Source organism: Bison bison, unplaced genomic scaffold, assembly GCF_000754665.1.
Source record: "Bison bison bison isolate TAMUID 2011002044 unplaced genomic scaffold, Bison_UMD1.0 scf7180017864065, whole genome shotgun sequence".
NCBI lineage: Eukaryota > Metazoa > Chordata > Mammalia > Artiodactyla > Bovidae > Bison > Bison bison.
Genome location: NW_011494637.1, coordinates 2,074,354 through 2,095,180, shown reverse-complemented (window position 1 = coordinate 2,095,180; position 20,827 = coordinate 2,074,354). Strand labels below are relative to the sequence as shown.

The window sequence follows — 20,827 nt, the reverse complement described above, 5'->3', positions numbered from 1 at the left end:
GAATTTTGAGCATTACTTTACTAGCGTGTGAGATGAGTGCAATTGTGTGGTAGTTTGAGCATTCTTTGGCATTGCCTTTCTTTGGGATTGGAATGAAAACTGACCTTTTCCAGTCCTGTGGCCACTGCTGAGGTTTCCAAATTTGCTGGCATATTGAGTGCAGCACTTTCACAGCATCATCTTTCAGGATTTGGAATAGCTCAACTGGAATTCTATCACCTCCTCTAGCTTTGGTCGTAGTGATGCTTTCTAAGGCCCACTTGACTTCACATTCCAGGATGTCTGCTATAGCAGTTAATAAAACTAAAAATGCAATCTGCAGTCAAAATGTTGTTGGTGTCTTAATCTATCATTGTTTTCATGCATTATGTATAATCTGTAAACTTTTTTATTTCATTAGGCAACAGTACAAATTAAAAAAATATAATGTGTTAACTACTTCTGTTTGTGCTTAAGAACAAAGTGGACAAGACAGAATATGGACACACCCACCACCAGAGAACCAAACAAAAAAGCTGTGAGGATACGGGATATTCAAAGGTCACAAAGCAACAACAAAGCATTGTCATTTCCAAAGCTTAAAAAGCTGAAGTACTTCCCCCATGATACAGTGTAAGAGTTTAAACAGGAAATGCACTAACAATGTAAACAAAGTTTATTAAAGAGCAATCATTAACATTGATTGATCACTGTATGTCAAAGCACTATGCTAAGCGCTCTACAACTTCTGTAATCCTCACGCCATCAGTGACCTCACAGTGACCTCACTACTCCCGCTTCACATGCCACCAAGAGATGAAGTCATCTGCTAAAATCACAAAGCTGCTAAGTGATAGAAGCAAGAGTCAAATGAAAGCAAGACGGTTACAGAGGTTACACTCTTAGCCACTCTAATGTATGCCAAAATGATGGCAGGAAACTGTTCTTCAGACTCCAAGTTCAACCTGACTGAAAGCAGAACTGGCGATGCCTCATTACAGGGCTCTGAGCTCCACTCCTCAGTGTCTGTGCGTGAGTGGAGGGCTGCTACTGCTGAATCGACAAGACGCTGAGGAGAGGGCAAAACACGCTTTGTAAACTGACATAACAACTTGTTTGACGGATGAATACACCATCAGTTTTGAGAGCTTGTCGTACTGTACCTAGGCTATTAAATCAGCATTGCTTGAAGCAAAGCAACCACAAGCGCAAACATGGGAACCAAAACTGCATGGCAATACAAGACTGCCCCTCGGCTGAGTCACACAGTGATGAAGTTATTTTAAGATTCTAATAAAAAAGATTGTTTTAAATACAACTGCTAAATATGCTCAGGGAGAACTCACATGCTTGCCTCAAAGTATCTTTATACTCATCTGACAAGAACAGCTTAAAATAAAATTTACAGATAATTAATATTATTGACAGCCTCTCTGCTCAGCTTAACTACTAAGTCATTATTTATCTGTAAGGAGAGAAAATGATTAAGACCCCAGTCAGCTAATGGGAAAGATGAAACGAAATGAGGTGAGAGCTTAGAAAGAAGTCAGAATGAAGTCAGAGTACCTACAGGTCTGGCATTCACTCTGTAAGCTCCACAGAGGGATTCAATGCACAACACGCTCTAGCAAAGCCACCCACATCTCCATCATTTGATGTCTCTTTCAAGGCAATGTATTTAAAAATCAAACACACAACAAACCCTTCCTAACAATACATTTAATCTTTGGCAATCAAAACCTATGTTATTCTTAAAAAATCAGTCAAACATTTTTCACACAGATAGAATTCAAAGTATTCTGCCTCATAGCATCACTGGATAAAAGGAAACACGCAAATAAAACTTTCTGAAAACACAGTATTTAAAGCAGGGAACTAGGTGTTCATCAATTAAACTAGAAAAGTAAGAAGTGGCAAAAGGAAGAAAAGCAGAAAACAACAACAATATACTTTAAAATAGCTGGAAAACAAACTCAACGTGAAATGCTGGTGAAAACCAAAATGACTCCTGTATGGCTACTTATAAGCCTTCCTCCACACTTACTCACTCTCCTGATGAGATGACATAAATCCACAGTAATTCATTTGATTCTTCTCATGTAAATCTCATCAAGAGAAACATTTTAGATTTTTCAAAGTTTCAGTTACATCTTTAATACATACAACACTGAATAGTCTAACTTCCAAACTGGCGGCTTCTCAAGTGTAAAAACCAACATGAATATGATGGATTAACTGTTATTAGCTAACTAAACGAAAAGTAATGATAATCAAAAAGAGAAAATCATGACACCACCTTTAAAAAGTTAAAAATTTTCTGACATGAAATAACATATACTGCTTTAAGATCTAGATATTTTATTATTAAAATTCAAAAGTGTAAGTACATTATTCACATAAAGGACGGCCCCATTTTCAAGGACTTACCTTCTTCTTATCCCTCATTGAGCCTTTGCCTCGGACCATGATCTTGCATCCTGTTTCTGCTTCAAGCTGTTTAGCAGTAAGTCCTCTAGGTCCAAGGATTCTCCCAACAAAATTAAACTGGGGGGAAAAAAAACCAACATCGTGCATTAGTCACTTAAAGTATATACTTAACTTTCTCTAATTAAATTTTTAAAAATACTAAGTTGAAATAAAATCTTATTAATTTCTTGCCAAGTTTGAGGGTGTAATGATAGCAGTTCACGGTTTAGCTTGAAATTTTCATGTGCATTAATACAAATCATGGATTAGGAACAGCAGAATCTACCTAAAACAGGTGCTGTATTCAACTGCCCATCAATATGCACACTCTAAACAAGTGTACATGAAAAGTTCAACAAATCCCTTCTATGACTGGGTTCCAGGAGCTATTTATTATGTTAAATAGTGGCTGCCTTTTATACAGAAATCCCTGGGGGAAATTCCTATCTTATTGATCTAAGTTATACTTCAGTGACTGTTCAGAAAGCATTGTGTTTTGGGGCTGGCTGCCAGAACACTGATGGCCAAAACTGTATTCCACACTATACTAACTATTTAAGACGTAGGAGTCTACATTTTTTCCCCACAATCTTTGCACAATTTTGTATCTGCATCCTTATTTTCCTATTTCCCATCTCTTCCTTTAGTTCATACTACTACTTTAACAAAGAACCTTAACTCTTGTCACAAAAAGGACAGTGATAAGAAATAACTGTATAAATAATTATCATCCCTCCACAGAAACTTCTAATATTCACACATAGAAGTTAATTTTTTTAAAAGGCCAGTGAGAGGAACAGATCGACTATAAACACTGGAAAGTAAATTTTCCTTATTAATATGTCATCTATATAAAAGACAAGAAAATGAATATCATCAGTTCCACAAAGATCCATGGGTGGTTTTTATCAACTTATTCAAACAGGTTACTGATACCTATGCTTCCTACTTTTTTCCTGCATTTTATTCCTACTGTTAGTGTATCGTTACATAACATTAACATGCCAGAATTCACTGCTCTCAGCGCTTAAGAAGCGAGGGCACTTCCTCAGTCTTCTGTGCTCCAGAGGCTGCCTGCTTTGCCTCAGCTGCTCACCAGCACTGCCACATCTTAGAGAAGTGATTCCCAAATGAAACGTGTGCGTACGCATTTGAGGATGGAAGGAAGTCCTATTCCCTAGGGGACTGTGACATCAGTTCTTCCACCCCAAGCAAAGACTCTCAGGTCCTTGACCCAGCTATACAAGATTCCAAATTCTGAAATCTGCCTGAACTATGTCTTTACATTCAAATAAAACCCTTTACCCTTGCCTAGTTTTTGGCATATAGGACTTGACCTACCTCTTCAACCAACTAAACCCTTGCAGTCATCCAGTCAAGAGCCCTCCTCTCATATCCCCCATCTAAATAAACTGAAGTACTGTACTGTACTTGAAGGACTGTATTATGATTACACGTCTATACTTGGAAAGCATACAGACCCCAACTGGTATTCAAGCTCCAATATTAAGCAATAATTAAGAATCGGGAAGTCATATAAAACAAGCCTCAATCATGTGATGGAGACAATGCTTTCCGGAACTGCTGTGATGAGGAACTGCACGTGTGTACAGCACAATATATAAGAAACGTCCAATACAAAGTCCGCCACACAGTGGGTCACAGTCTATGAAGTCTACTACAAATTCAGTTTAGGAAGCCTCAGGCCCTCAATCAACAAGTAAGCTCAGAATGTCCACAGAAGGGGATATGATCAAATGGCAAATCTGACCTACAAAACTCCAGAGAGACCAGAAACTCACGCATTGAGTTCTGCAGAAAACCAGAAAGAAAAGATGGAAATGATACAAAGCCTTCTCAAAGAGGAGCAATAGCCAGGCATCTAACTTTGCAGGTATCAGGCTTGAGTTTTCATCTGTAGAAAAGATGCCCGAAGAAAAGACTCTCACACTGTAGCATTTGGCTCCATTCTCAAAGGCTGACACTTAGCTTCAGGTGATCAGCTCCCACTGAACCCTGCAATGAGCTAGCCCCGTTCAAGAATATGAGCTTCTAATTCATATTCTGTGCTTCATTATTAAGTATGTATAGACAAAGTTCACCAAAGACTTGAGGAATGCTCTAACTTAAGGAAGGCCCTTGCATGCAAGAGTGTACAAACTATAAAGAAGGAGGACAGAGGACTGTCCCATTAGGGAAAAGACTGCTGGTAAAGGAGATTGTTGTTCAGTGGCTTAGTTGTGTCCTACTCTGCCACCCCATGGACTGCAGCATGCCAAGCTTCCCTGTCCTTCACCATCTCCCAGAAAATTCCCCCAAAACTCCTTCAGTAGACAGCACTAAACTACTTTCTAAATCAGTCATACACAGTTACATTCCGAGAAGAGGAGAGGATTTTGCTCTGATACATTTCAACACTTACTCATTCAGATGTGTATTTTTTGAAGCACATGTGAAGTTTTCAGACCATTCTATTGTGTTGTTTTGCTGTCTTATTGATTTCTACTTTGCGGTCACACGTGTGGCAAATACCTTTTCCCTTCCTGTGGCTTACCATTTTCATCTTTAATGGTGTCTTAAGATGACTTAATTTAAGCAGACTGAATTGAATTAAATTATATGTAATTTTAATGCAGCTCATGTCTTCTCTTAACAATATTTTCTGTGTCCTGTTTAAAGGTAGTCTTTCCCCATCCCAAGGTCATCAAGATATCCTCTGTATTAATTTGCAGAAGCTTTACTGTTATGATTTTCTTATCTATGTCTACAGTGTGCCAGGAAGTGATGTCCATGATGCGAGAACAATCTTCTCTTCTCCTGTTCCCTCCCGTGGCTGCCCAACTGTCCTGCCACATGTTGCTGAAGAGACCATCCTTTCCCCTGCCCTACAGTGCAGTGTCATTTCTTGTTGTAAGTAACACCTATACATGCTTATACATATGGGTCTACTTCTGGGTTCTCTATTAAGCTACTTGGCTTAGTATCTCACTGTCATTTAATGTAACTTTATTTTCAAAATCTTAATACACAGGATAGCATGTTAGTTCACCTTGCTCCTCTTTCAAAGATGTCTCAGTCTTTGTGCCTCTATACAGATTTCAGAAATAGCTGGTTAATTTCTAAAATGATACTAGCAATAATTTTTACTGGGATGTTAGAACAATCTTCAGGATCATGAATATGGTATAATTTTGTCATTTGGTTAGGTGTTTTTCGATTTCTCTCAAGAATACAAAGCTTTCTTGGTGTGCCTTTACTTGATTTTGTTTGATTTATTCCAAAACATTTGGGGCTTCGTTTTTGCTACTGTAAATCATATTTTTATTTCATGTTTGTTTTTTTACATGTGAAATCACAATTCATCTTTTTGTATCATACAGTATACCCAGCAACACTGTTTCTTCTTTCTTCATTTTAATTTTTCTGTAGGTTCTTTTGGATTCTTTTGGTAAAGATTCATATCACTTGCAAATAAGAGAAAAGAAAAAATACCTAACTTCAATCATATTTTTAATTTCTTTTTTTGGCCATCCTTACAGCACTGGCCAGCACATCATGGGTTCAAAGTCAAATCAAGTGTATTATCCTTGACTCATTCCAAGAATAAAGTTCTCAATAGTTCACTATGAAGTCTGAAGTAATCTGTGTATACTTCAGCAGATTAAGAAAATTCCATTCTATTCCCTAATTCATTAAGAGTTTTTATTTTTAGTCATGAATGGATGTTTAAATGTATCACATTTTTTCACCATCGAGACAATCATAATATTTCTCCTTTATTCTGGTAATGCAATGGATTACAATTCATTATCAAATGTTAAATCATGCTTATAGTTCTACAATAAACTTAATCACATTATCTTTTATTATAGATCACTAGGTTCAGCTTGTTAGCAATTTGGTGACAATTTTATTTTTTAAATTTACATTCACAAATGGAACTGCCTTGTAATTTTCCTTTTTCACAATATGTTTCTTAGGGCTTAGGCATCAAGATTATACTGGACTCAAAATGTGTTGGGATGTAGTCCCCCTTTTTCAGCTCTTTGGAATGGCTCATAGAAGCTAACTTGTACTATTCCTCCTTTAAATACTGAAGAGAAATCAGTGGTGAAGTCACCCGGGTCTAGAGTATTTTTTTCTCAGTTCAGGTTTTCAATTATGGATTCAGTTACCTAATTTAGATTTCCTATTCCTTCATATGTCAATTTTGGTAACTTGTGTTTATCTAAAAATATGTCAATGTAGTTTAAATTTTCAAATTTGATGATATAGAGCTTTCATGGACTTTTCGTCTTAGTATCTACAGGATCTGTAACAATGGTCCCACTTCAATTCTGACTGGCTATCTATATCATCCTTTCTCTTGATCAGTCTTCCAGTCTTTACAAAGAATGTACCTTTTCTACTGTTGAAAGGGGTAGACTGATAAAAATAATTTTAAATTAAATTTGTAGACAGGTCATTCAAAACTGACCACAATTACCCATGCATCCTTAACCTACGCCATTTGCAGTGTAATTCTGCAGTTCCTCTCACCTCTTGAATCTGGGGTTAGCATGCTGGCTGGCTTTCCAATACAATGTATGAAAAGAATAATGTGTGTGTTAAAAGCCTAAGGCTCAGTCTTATGTGTACTTCCTCTCTTAGGCCCTATTATTCCCATGTAACAGTCTCAGACTAACCCACTCCATGCCGGCCCACACCCAGGTAACTATTAAGAGCAGAGGGGCCTGGCTAACCCACAGCTGACTACAGGTGCCGATCAGAAGAACCACTGTGGTGAGCCCAGCCCGAACAAAAGCGACCAGCATGCACAAGAGAAGCAGGAGCTAAGTAAGTGGTGGTTGTTTGAACATAATTTTCTGGGGTAGCTCATTAAAATGCAGTAGTAGCCAGCCAATACATTGATTTTCTTCATTTTGTGATGGTTTTCAGGGGTCTTAAATTAATTTCTACTCTTACCTTTATTACTTCCTTCCTTCTACTTCTTTTACATTTAATCTGCTGTACTTTTCCTAATATTATGAAACGAATGCTCAGCTTATTGCACCCTTTCTTCTTTTCCAATAAATATACTTTTAAAGCTTTAAGTATTCCTCTAAGCTGAAATATCAATAACCTCAGATATGCAGATGATACCACCCTTACAGCAGAAAGTAAAGTGGAACTAAAAAGCCTCTTGATGAAAGTGAAAGAGGAGAGTGAAAAAGTTGGCTTAAAACTCAACATTCAGAAAATGATCATGGCATCTGGTCCCATCACTTCATGGGAAATAGATGGGGAAACAGTGGAAAGAGTGTCAGATTTTATTTTTGGGGGCTCCAAAATCACTGCAGATGGTGACTGAAGCCATGAAATTAAAAGACGCTCACTCCTTGGAAGGAAAGTTATGACCAACCTAGACAGCATACTCAAAAGCAGAGACACTACTTTGCCAACAAAGGTCTGTCTAGTCAAGGCTATGGTTTTTCCAGTGGTCATGTATGGGTGTGAGAGTTGGACTGTGAAGAAAGCTGAGCACCGAAGAATTGATGCTTTTGAACTGTGGTGCTGGAGAAGAATCTGCAGAGTCCCTTGGATTGCAAGGAGATCCAACCAGTTCATCCTAAAGGAGATCAGTCCTGGGTGTCCATTGGAAGGACTGATGCTGAAGCTGAAACTCCAATACTTTGGCCACCTGATGCGAAGAGCTGACTCACTGGAAAAGACCCTGATGCTGGGAAAAATTGAGGGCAGGAAGAGAAGGGGACGACAGAGGATGAGATGGCTGGAATGCATCACCGACTCGATGCACATGAGTTTGTGTAAACTCCGGGAGTTGGTGATGGACAGGGAGGCCTGGTGTGCTGCGGTTCATGGAGTTGCAAAGAGTTGGACACGACTGAGCGACTGAACTGAATACTTGTTCAGACTTTTAAGCACAGTACATAATCAATTTTTCTAAATATTCCATGGGTGTTCATGAGACTTCCTTGGCAGTCCAATGGTTGGGACTTTGTCTTCCAATGCAGGGAGTGAAATTTTGCTCCCTGTCTTAGGGAGCTAGGATCCCACATGCCTTGGGGCCAAAAAGCCAGAATATAAAACAGAAGCAAATTGTTGTAACAAAATTGTAACAAATTCACTAAAGACTTTAAAAATGGTCCATATCAAAAAAATCTTAGGAAAAAAAAGCAGGCAAACTCCTCTGTGACTAACTTTTGTCTATTTCTTTCAGTTTTATTTGCTTTATACAATTAGAAACTGTGTTGTTGGTATATACAAAATTATATTCTTCTGTCATTATGAAGTGGTCTTTTCTCCAGTAGTACCTTTTGCCCTTAAGCTTACATATATTAAGATATAAAGATATTATTTATAAGATATTTAAATTTATTTTCATACTGAATTTTCAACTGAGGTAATTTTCAGTTCATTAATTCCCTCTTCAAAAGCTTTGAGTCTTCTGTTAAATCTATTAATCCCAGTTAAGCAATTTTTCAGTTTGATTTTTCTTTTATACTTTCTATTTCTCTGACTTATTCAGTTTGACTCTTCTTTCATAGCTCCCATAACTCTGCCATATTTCTCCAACTTGTCTTTGGTCTCCATACAAAACAATAAGCATAACTTTTATAAAGTCTGAGTCTAATAATCCTAATATCTAGAGTCTTGATGAATGTGCTTCTTTTGTCTTATTTCTTCAGATTTTTTTTAACATCATCTTGTATTCTTTGTGTGTTTGCTTGTTTTCTAGCGTGTGCCAGACAACGTATTTACTAAACAGCTTACAGAAATAATATAAGGCCTAAGGTGATGTTATCTTTCTCCAGAGGGAATATATGTCAGCTTCTGCCAGGCACCTATTGTTAACTAGCAACCTAAGATCATCTCAATACAATTCCGCTTATTGAGGTTGACACAATTTTGATGCTGACATGCAAAGTCTGTAAAGGCCTAGGAAATTAGTTCCCTCTTACCCCTGAACGCACACCCATCAGATTCCTCCCCAAAGCACAGACTGGAGATGGGAAGGAGCTTACATAGGTTAGACCTAAGTCCCCCAAAGCTTAGCCTCGCCGCTGTCCTCTCCAGGTTCAGCAAACACACCTAGAGGAGAAGCAGTTTCACAAAGCCAGGCTTACATCCAACCTTGATTCTCTGTCCTCCCAGGAATCCTGAATTAGCAGTTCTTCACAATCCTGCTGGGTCTCTGATGCATTCAAGCAGATGTCTGTTTGCTGTTTGTTTGTTTTTTTCCCTTCTGTATCCTATTTTACTGAAATTGTTCAGCTGCTCTGAATTACCCTTAGTACTTAACAGAGAAGCCCATGAAATTTTTAAAAAGGCTGCCTTTAAATCTAAGTAGATCTAGAAGTGACTAATTTCAGGCAGTACAGGGTAAAAATATATTAGAATGAGGGTCTGAGAAAGAGAAAAAGACACCTACCACAGAAAATCTATCAACAGGCCTTGCTAACCCCCTATCTTTATATATAGGCAAAGACTCTGTAAGTTCATTCCCTCTCCTCTCCTCAAACAATCTGAACACAGACAAGAATTTCCACATTCCATGCCTCACTGACTTTGAGTATTTTTCAGTAAAATAGGAAACAACCTTTTATTTTCAAGTTCAACCTAATGAAATATGTATCCATGGTCTGCTACTCAGTCAAGAGTGAAATAGATGCTATATTATTTTTTTTTTTGTCCTAAGGAGAAAGGGGAGGAGGAGAAAGAGGAGAAATTCTCCTTGCTCTCAAGAAATCTGTGAAAATGACTTTATTCTATTTGGTATCTTGACTGTTTCTTAAAATAAGTAACTTTTGCCAGCTTTTCCTCTATTACAGTCGTGCTCTATACAGATCTTATAACTCATATAAAAAATATACCTTATGTATCTGAAACAAGCAAAAGAATGTGTGGAAAAATGCAGCATGAATGAAGGTACTTCAGCATGTCATATAACGAATATGTAACGTCTGAATTTGTGCCCTCTGTTAAAGTGGTTGGCTCCACTCCTGATACACAAACCCTAAAGAGGCCATCTTTGGCACATTCTTTCTCTTCATATATTAAATCTCTTTTGCTAAAACCACAGCATTACACAGGAAAGGTTTTCTGCCATAGCTAATACTCCCAATTATTATTTACTAAATAAAAAATGTTTTAAAGCCAGTCAAACATTAAATCCGTAACAAAATTTTCCTAATCTTAAAAATGAACCAACCCCTACTGCACCACAACCAGCAAAAAACAGCTCAAATGTGTTCAAGTGCATACCACTGGGACTCAAATATACTCGAAACCATCAAGGTCATCCTTCTCAAAATGGTGTAAGTACAGAAGGAAAAAACTTAATCACAGCAGCTGCTTTGTCTACTGCAACCAATTTCCAAGTTAATATTGTTTGCCTTAATTCATTCTGTGTTGATTTATCATGCTAGTTCTGCAGCTTCATTCAATTAAAACAATGTCACAACACATTCAAAGAAAATAATTTCAAACACCCTAAGCTAACTGCAAAATTTAAAGGCCAAAAGAAGGGAAAGAAAGAAGAAAAAAGAAAAAAAAAAAAAAAAGACACTCATTAACCCTGCTGTTTATGTACAGACCTCTCTGTGGCTTACCAGTTATATCGCCCTCAAGTGGCATGTTAATTTCTAAAGAAGAGGTCAACAACAATCATGTCTAATGCTATTTGATGCTGCTGACTTAATTTTAAATAGAAATTAGTTCTCTCAATGATAGAACATAAAGTATTATAGCAAATCTTTCCACTAACCTTTTAAGAAATGTACAATCAAAGATAAAATGTTTTGTGGCACACTATCAAAGCGTATTAAAAAATGATTTCCAAAAGCATTCATTTCAATGATACGCTTCTACGACATGTTTAATTTCTGCTTAAAATTTTGGAAAAACAATTTTAAAAATGCAAGATGCACTTCTTTGGATTGTCTTTCGCACAATAAACTGATGCTCTGTTTTTAAATATTTCGTCTAGTATAGCTAAGGTGATTTTAAGTTCAGTTCAGTCGCTTAGTCATGTCCGACTCTTTGTGACCCCAAGGACTGCAGCACACGAGGCCTCCCTGTCCCATCACCAACTCCCGGAGCTTGCTCAAACTCATGTCCATCGAGTTGGTGATACCATCCAAGCACCTTATCTTCTGTCATCCCCTTCTCCTCCTCAGGGTCTTTTCCAATTTTAAGTTAGATATTTATAAATGTTACATCATATCATGTAAGCAACATAGTATCAAACACATACACACAAATGTGTATTTCTTGATGAAGTCTTCTGTTCGGCAGATAAAAATGGACCACTTCTAATGTAGTCAACACTAGTAAGCCATCTTATGCAAGTATGTAAGATGAGAGAAAAGTTATGACTACTTAGCAATACAACTGCTTTTAATTAAAAATACCAGAATATCTTGTTTGATTTGATTTATAGTTTCATTGACTCGACTGATGACAGTAAAGGAGAAAAGGTTAACAATGCAGGTTAAATTTAAAAGTTTGCTACATCTAAAGTCCACTGTGAATAGCATAGCCTTCTTCCAATATTTGAAGTCATTATCCAATTTAGCAAATAAACTGCCTGGACATTTATGAACAATAAAGTCTTGACATATGTCTCGTGATTTTCACTTTCATCTACTCACTAACATAAATGAAAACACCAATCAATATTCACGTCAGAACTAAACCAACTGAAACCAGTATGGCCAGAGACATTAGAGTTTAGGGGGAAAAAAAAAAATCAACGAAAGTCTTCTGTTTAAAAAAAAAATGAATATATCAAAATGTCATGTACTTTTGGAGAGACAGATGTCTTATCCCTTCTCTATCTTCATGTTAATTCCAGATAAGCAGCCAGATATGTCTCCTTAAGGTACATAATTACTATAGGAACCATTCTGCAAACCAATTGTATATTAGGCCTTCATACACATCTTCTGTTGGTGGCACAGGACATATAAGAAGCATTTACACCAACAGATGCAAAAGTGAAGAAAAGTAACCAATAATAACCAAAATATTAAATTTATAGCATATGAATCTGGATAACCTAAATCATGTCAAGTCTTTCTCTTCTGAGTATAAATATAATTTGCAAAAAAGAGGAAACCATTCAAAACAAACTCAGGTTAATAAGATGATTATTCTTTAGGAAGCTAAATAACACTTACTCAGAAAAACAAGAAATTATCAATTAAAATAAAAGATATGAAGGCAATGAAAACCAACAAGGGTCTGATGACACAAACAGAAGACAATATCTGTGAAAGTGTGAGGCCCAAACACTTATACACGAGGCCTTTTAAAAGATCCCTAGCTACTTTTCAAACCTTTATCTTTGCGTTTAGCCTTCTGTTCAGAAACATGTTGTTCTCTAAAACAGCGGGGACTTTGAATTTTTGTTCCCTGTAATACCTTTCTTTCTCTTCTCTTCTCACCAAACACGTCAAATTCTCATTTCATAGTATTAAGCTCAAGTAGTCCTTCAGTGACTTCTCTGGCTGTTAATTTCTAGAGACTGCTGTTTTCCCCTAAGTGAGGACCCACCTCTTAAAGCCCTCCTGTCTCACCGTCTGCAATCATCTGCATGTCTTTTACAGCGCATTCTTTTGAAATCGGAAACCAGCACCGCGCGTACGTGTGTGTATGTGAATCCACAGTGCCTCACACGACATACAGCACAGAGAAGAAATGAACACAGGCAGCACAGGAACGCTCACACGTCCCAAAAACTTATTAAATGGACGCCTGACTGTTTTCAGAATAAAATTCAAGTGAGAGTTAATGATGTCACAGAAACAACTGTTATTTCCCACCCCAAACTGGGTGGCCAGGCTCAAGTGGTATAGCCTCGGACTACACCAGACCCATTTTGTTCACCAGCTTTGGAGGGGAGAGGGTTAAGATTAAGAAGATTCTGTTACTGACTGCTTCACTCACTCCCAGGAGACACTGCTCTCCCAAAACGAGACAAAAAGAGATCAGCACCTTGACCATTCCTGTAGCAGGTCTCTCTCTAATGATGCTTCAATATGGAAGCATGGTAAGCGCAAGGACTATGTCATTCAGCATTTCTTAGATGTTGAGTACTATGAAGTATGTTCTACTATGAGTGTTCCTCAAAAGTGAACTTTGATGCTTGGCACTTTAGCCACATTGAAAAGTGAAAGAAAGTGAAAGTGGCTCAGTCGTGTCTGACTCTTTGCGATCCCATGGACTGTATAGTCCACGGAATTATGCAGGCCAGAATACTGGAATGGGTAGCCACTGGGGATCTTCCCAACCTGGGATCAAACCCAGGTCTCCCACATTGCAGGCAGATTCTTTACGAGCTGAGCCACAAAGGAAGCCCAAGAATACTGGAGTGGGTAGCTTATCCCTTCTCCAGTGGATCTTCCCAACCCAGGAATCAAACCGGGGTCTCCTGCATTGCAGGTGGATTCTTTATCAACTCTGCTATCAGGGAAGACTTACCTGCATTAAGTCACATAATCCTCACAACACACTAGAAGGTAGTTACCATTATCATCTCCATTTAACACATTTGAGGCTACAAAAGTAGTCCCAATCCTAGAACACCTAGAGTCCAGACACTTCATCAGTATAGCATAAAGCCTCTCTTCTAAAGACCCTGATTCCACCAGGTGTTCAATGGGTAGCTCAAAATGTTCAGCACAAAGTCTAGAAAAACCCTCTTCAGATTTAAGTTGACTTTCACAATGAGCCCAAATGTAATTTATTTTCCACATATATCACAGAACATACCATTACCATACTCCTTTCACATGACCACCCCTTTTCAATATCCTCATCTGTCTGTTACTGACTAGGCTCAACATCCACATCCTTTGTACCTTAACCAAACCTTTCACATGAATGAAAACTTGTACATGATCATTACTTCATCCACATGATTCAATGGCAAGTATGCACAGACTTCAGCACAAGACACACACACAGAGAACAGTACAATTATTTGAATCAAGACTGAGCCTACAAGTGTTACCTCAGACCCTGCAGGTAAGTCTGAGATATCAAATATTTAGTAATCCTGACCATGTATTGATTATGAATACAGCCTAAGGCTCTTTGAAACTGGTTTCTTAAATTTTGCTGCATAAATATCACTCTCATAACTGGTCCAAAAGTACTAATTCAGCTCTTAAAGAAACCTGCTCTTCTGGGGCATAAATTTTAGTTACATTTGACTTACTGGTAACTTACACTACCCTTGTTTCAATGTTCCTAAATTGTTAAGAACAAACTCAGTTCACAGTGATTCTGAATTATTCTAAGTAAAAATTCTAATAATTTTCAATTATTAAATTCTATTAATACAGTACGTTTACCATCTCTTACTCTTGGTTCCTCTACAGTATTATCCTCCACATGTAACAGACTATGAAATCTTAAGATTTTAATTTTAATCTGTTCCCTGTCTTTGTTCCAACTGTCACTGCCATTCTTCAGGCCCCTGCTACTGAACGATATCAAAATTTTACAGTTTTATACTCATATCTCTTCATGTTTCTACTCATTTCTCAAATTTTGCTTTTTTATTTTGTTTAATCTGTGCAAATTTGTACTGCTCTTATATAATCTTACAAATAAAAAGGCAAAAAAGTAATAAATCACTGTTCTATAACCCCAACCAAGACAACAGTGATAAATTTTTTAAACTCAAATCAATTCCTTACCAAGTAATGAAGAAAACATTATCATACCAATATGAAACATGTGGGTGGCCAAGTTCATGGTAAGCAGGCTACTTATTGATATTGTTTTTGAATTTAGGAAAAGCTTCCTGGTGGCTCAGACGGTTAAATAATCAGCCTGTAGTGCAGCAAACCAGGGTTCGATCCCTGAGTCAGGAAGATCCCCTGGAGGAAGGGAATGGTTACCCACTTTAGTATTCTTTCCTGGGAAAACCCCTGGACAGAGCAGCCTGGTAGAGTCTCCCCAGTGGCTCAGTGGTAAAGCATCTGCCTGTAATGCAGGAGACCCGGGGTTCCTTCCCTGGGTCAGGAAGATCCCCCGGAGGAAGGCATGGGCAACCCACTCCAGTACTCTTGTCTGGAGAATCCCATGAACTGAGAAGCCTGCCGGCTACGGTCCACAGGATCACAGAGAGTCACAAAGAACTGAAGTGACTGAGCAACACACACATTGTAATCAGAAGTTAGATTTCAGGAATTTCCTAATTTATTATAAACTATTTAGTTCTAAAGGGATGGGTTTACTAAGACATATAACATACTTTACCAAAGAAGTAATTAAATTTAGTTCTGTGGCTAATCATTAAAAAGTTCTATTTCAATGTCCGCAGGGTAAAACCACATCACTTACGTCTCCTGCCATTGGCAGGCGGGTTCTTTACCACCAGCGCCACCTGGGAAGCCCAGAAGTTAAGACAAATTCTATCAAAAGCTACAGTGGTTTTTTGCTCAAACTCAAATCAAAAGAAGGTATACATAATGAGTTCATTCACTCACAAAATAAACTTAGATCACCTGTGTTAAGCAGGCACAAAAACGGGTGGCCAAGCTCAAGGGGTATAACTGTAGACTACTCCACACCCCATTTCATTTTTACCAGCTTTGGAGGGGACAGGGTAAGGATTAAGAAGATTCTGTTACTGACTGTTTCACTCACTCCCAGGAGACACTGTTCTCCCAAAATGGGCCAAAAAAGATCAGCACCTTGACCTTTCCTTTAACATCTAACACCCAATACCCCTGAGGAGCAGGTTTCTCTCTAATTTTTCTATTCCTTGGATTACTTCAGTGAGAATCTTAAGAGATATGGAGGTTAAAGCCTGTGATGAGGTTACCATCTAATTCCTTAAGACCTCTGTCACAGTAATTTTAACCAAGTAGATCCTAATAATCTCTTTTTGGATAAGATAAACCACAGGCAAAATTTTCTATCTCAACTGAATTTGGAAAACATTTGCTTACAAGTAATTATTCTTCCCTAAAAACTAACTCCATCTTTTAGCTTGTTCTTCTACACACTAGTCCTTTTTAATATCAAAATGTTACTTACAAAAGAAAGCATTCCTATTTTAAGACGAGATTACTTTAAAAATCGTTAAACTTTGAAAAAATTTAAACCAAAAAAAACTAGTTTTCAGACTGTCTTGAAAGCTTTTTTGGAATAATTTCTATTAACATCCTAAGAAATTTAGTATATCTCAGACCACAAAGAGCCTATTAAATATCTGGTACACAGCAGGCCTTTGAAATATCCTTGCAGAGTAAAATAAAAATGAAACTTAAAAACCAAATGTCATGAAACTGACCTTCACTGAATTGACCTGTTTACAGTTCTAAGTCAACAATAATAGTCTCTCTTTCTAAAACTTAAAGACATGCTCTATGTTATCAAATTGTACTGCTAAATTACAAACTCCAATAGGTTAATATGTAATCTGAAACATTTCACCATTCAATAAAAATATATTATCTAACCTTCTTCAAATCAACAACCTATCCTTAAGAGGTTTCTGTATAAAATATCAAAGAGAGATGTGCAGATGTTTTTATTTTCACTTGTAATTAAGATCATATCCTGCCAAATATCAAGGTTTAACCTAGGCATTGAAAAGAGAGACTTGGCCGATCGTTACATTTTTACTTATTGTCCATCAGTTTCTCAGAACATCAAAAGACCAAAGTAGTTTATACTGAGTCTTTCAACACAACAAGAAAGTCACAAAAGTCAAAGGACAAAGGCTTAAGTAAGGATAACCAACTGCATTGATCTCTTTTCTCCTCTTATAATTTCTCCAAAACAAAAGTCAGCTCAGCAGCCATTCTGCAGGTGACAATCTTAAGAAACTGAATCTGACCAATAATTCCATACCAACTCAGAAGCTATGACTAGCCAAATTTTATCTGCAAGCCCAAGAGAAATAAACTGAAAAGGAATTTAAAAATTACGTTCCACCATTAACATAGATTATTATTAGGAGCTAGACCCCGGTTAGATTCCTGGGTCAGGAAAAGCCACTGGAGAAGGGCTGGGCTACCCACTCCAGTATTCTGGGGCTTCCCTTGTGGCTCAGCTGGTGAAGAATCCACATGCAATGTGGGAGACCTGGGTTCTATCCCTGGGTTGGCAAGATCCCCTGGAGAAGGGAAAGGCTACCCACTCCAGTATTCTGGCCTGAAGAATTCCATGGACTGTATAGTCCATGGGGTCGCAAAGAGTTGGACACAAGTGAGCCACTTTCACTTTCCATAGAGAGTACCGTGAAAAACATTATAAACCCACGTTATTAATTAGCATTGCCATGTTGAAGTCCTACAAGCTGGAAAAAATATTTGAAAGGGCATTTACCCATCTTACAATCTGTGTAAACACACTGACAATATATGTCCTCATGACAGCTTAGATCCAAGACAAACCTTTCAAGACTATAATTGTTCAAAATTAAGACCCATTTTTAAAACATCACAAAGTCAAATTATCTTCATAAAATATTTCTGGGAAAAGTCTCACTACAACTTAATCATGCCCGAAGCTAAAACAGTTTTGCAATCTATCTGTTCACATATACACTAGGCTAACTAAGGCACCTGACAGCTAGCCCTTGCCAATGTTTGGAACTTGCTCTACCACTCTGGCACATCCTATAAAGCCGTTTCTCAGAGCACAGAAACGATAACCAGGCAACTTTAATGACACAATTATCACTGACTCACTGAAATACAACATCTTTGATTAATCAGAGTTAACTCCATTCACATACTGTTTATAAGATCGTCATGGATTCAAACAAGTCCTTCCTTAATAACTGGCCAAACCAACACTATGATGGCCTTTAATCTTCATTCCTGTTTGTCCTTTTATGAAAGTATGATAAATAGTCTTAAAGGATTTAATGCAACAGCTTTTCTCTTTCATACAATACTGTGGGCTCCTTCAAGGATGGGGATTTTTTCCTTACTCATGATCGTAAGAACCTTACTGAGTGCTCTATCAGATATCATATATTTGTTATCTTCATTACTCTTAAATAATTCTATGATGATCTTATAGACAAGGAAACATTCTAAAGTTAACATGGGCTCAAAGTCAATGTGACAGTCTCAATTTCCAGTCCCTTCTCATGTGGACGGAGGAGTGACTTGGTAACACAGTTTACCAACCTCAGCACTGTTGACACTGGGGGCAGAATTCTCTGTTGTTGGGGCTGTCCTGTGCATTGTAGGATGTCTAAGAGCATCCGTGGCACCTCTACTAGATGCCATTAGTACTCCTTTCAAGTTGTGACAACCAAAAATAGCTCCAGAAACTGCCAAATGCCCCTGAAGGGCAAGATCAATCCATAGCTGACAACCATCCAGCTAAGGGAATCTTGGCTGAGGGAGAAAGAGCAGAGGTCCTTCAGGTGTTTAAGCAGTTTGGCTCGGCTCTGACGCTCCAGTGACCTGCCAGGAGAAGGGCTTGCTCCAAGCAGCTGCTGCCCCCTTGGGCAGAGCCTAGCAGGAACATAAAGGTAACATAAAGGTAACCGAAACACCCACAGCTGGCCCAGCTATCCCAAGCTGGCTAAACCCAATCAGCAGAACTGCAGCCCACACAGTGTAGACTAAATAAAGAACACAGAAATCAATACTTGTTATTTTAAGCCACTGAGTTTTAGGACAGCTTATATAGAGCACTGTTGTGGCAATTGTTGACAAATACAGCCACTAAAGGAGTAAGCCAGGATTCAAAACCTGACTCAAAAACCCACTAGTACCTCAACTGTATCAAGCAGTTTTCTTTACTGAATTAATATTCCCACCTCCAGGATATGCTTAATACTAACAGAGATGCAATACAATCCACTTTATTAATAAGTATAAATACTAAAAGTTAAATCTGTAAAAAATTTTCAATACATTTTCAACAAGCTACTCATATTATCTTCTCATTCCCACACCATTAAGCCACTGATTCAAAAAACACTGTGGACATAATACAGCACAATCTCATTTCTCAAACAGTGAATCTAAGGCTTCCTTCTCTTATCAGTCCCAGAGGTATACACAGCCAAACCCAAAACAGTATCTCCAAGTTTACACTTATTTTTATAAATAAGTTGCTATATGTAAACTTAAAAGACAACTTTTTTTTAAAGTTCAGCAATATTTAAAAGACAAATTTTCATACAGATACACACAACAGATACTTATCGTACAGCTACCGTTTACTGGACATTATGCCAGGCAGTGAGACTATAAAAAAGGACACCACCACCCCCCTCCTGGAGCTTACATCCTGGCAACACCTACACAGCATTATGGCATTTTCCCAATGTTTTACATGTACTAATTCACTTACACGTCCTCACAAGCCTGTTAGAGACCACCTCTATACAGAGATGAAGAAAATGATGACTGGATTTGCCCACAGCACAATGCAAGCACTAGGGCCAGCCAGGAGCTGAGTTCACACGTGTGGACCACTGCACTACCTGCCCCTTTGCAGCTTTACTAAAAGCATTTTCGAGTCAAAGAGCGTGAGTTCGCTCACAAAATCAATTCCTCATACAAAAGGAGGAGGTAAGACAAACGCATATGTAATGATCTCTAAGATATATTAAGAAAAACAGGAACAAGAAAAATACATACTTGTTTCATTGTGACCAATACCTAATTTGTAATTCTGAAATAAAAATATTTTCTATACTGCCAAAATCTGACACTCTTGTTTCATTTTAATTATTTTTTTTTAATGATGAGATACAGTTTCTAGTACAGACTACAGCAGTTAGATACTATTCATTTGGTATGTATTGATAACCTCAAAGAGAAACTACATGCAGACTCCAACTTTGCCAAATTCTTTCAAAGGAAATTTAAAATCAAGGTATTAAAAAACTAGTCTGGAGGACCAAAATGGCTTGTATCTATTCCTCTCCTATAAACCACTGAATTTCTAATTTAAAAAGCTTTGATAAAATAGATATTTTGGGGTGCTAGTAATTACCCACAACTCATACACCACCTGCCTCACTGACACAACTACATATGGATGTCTGACTTCAAGTGAAAGTGAAGTTGCTCAGTTGTGTCCGACTCAGGTCTCCCACATTGCAGGCAGAAGCCACCAGAGAATCTCAAACTCCCGCATTGCAGGCAGAGCCACCAGGGAATCTCAAACTTCAAACTCAGCTCTAAGTCAGAAATGTGAAGCCCCACCCCAAACCTGCTCTTCCCTCAGCCTTTCGCAGCTCAGGAATTGGTGACTGTTACTTCAACCAATCAAAACCTCCGAGCTACTCCTCTGAGTTTTCCCTCACCCTTCATATCCAATCTGCCAGCAAATCTTACTGGCTCTTAGGTTATCAATTATGTAGGATCTGAGTATTTCGAAGTGC

The 20,827-nt window shown here is 37.9% G+C and overlaps 1 protein-coding gene across 1 annotated transcript in view; it reads right to left on the bottom strand.

The window, feature by feature from the left end:
• QKI (QKI, KH domain containing, RNA binding) overlaps positions 1–20,827 on the bottom strand; it is a 158,983-nt gene that overhangs the window by 90,127 nt on the left and 48,029 nt on the right. Inside the window, exon 6 of the mRNA XM_010836742.1 lies at positions 2,407–2,523. Coding sequence (XP_010835044.1) covers positions 2,407–2,523 — 117 coding nt within the window. The remainder of the gene's footprint in view (positions 1–2,406; positions 2,524–20,827) is intronic.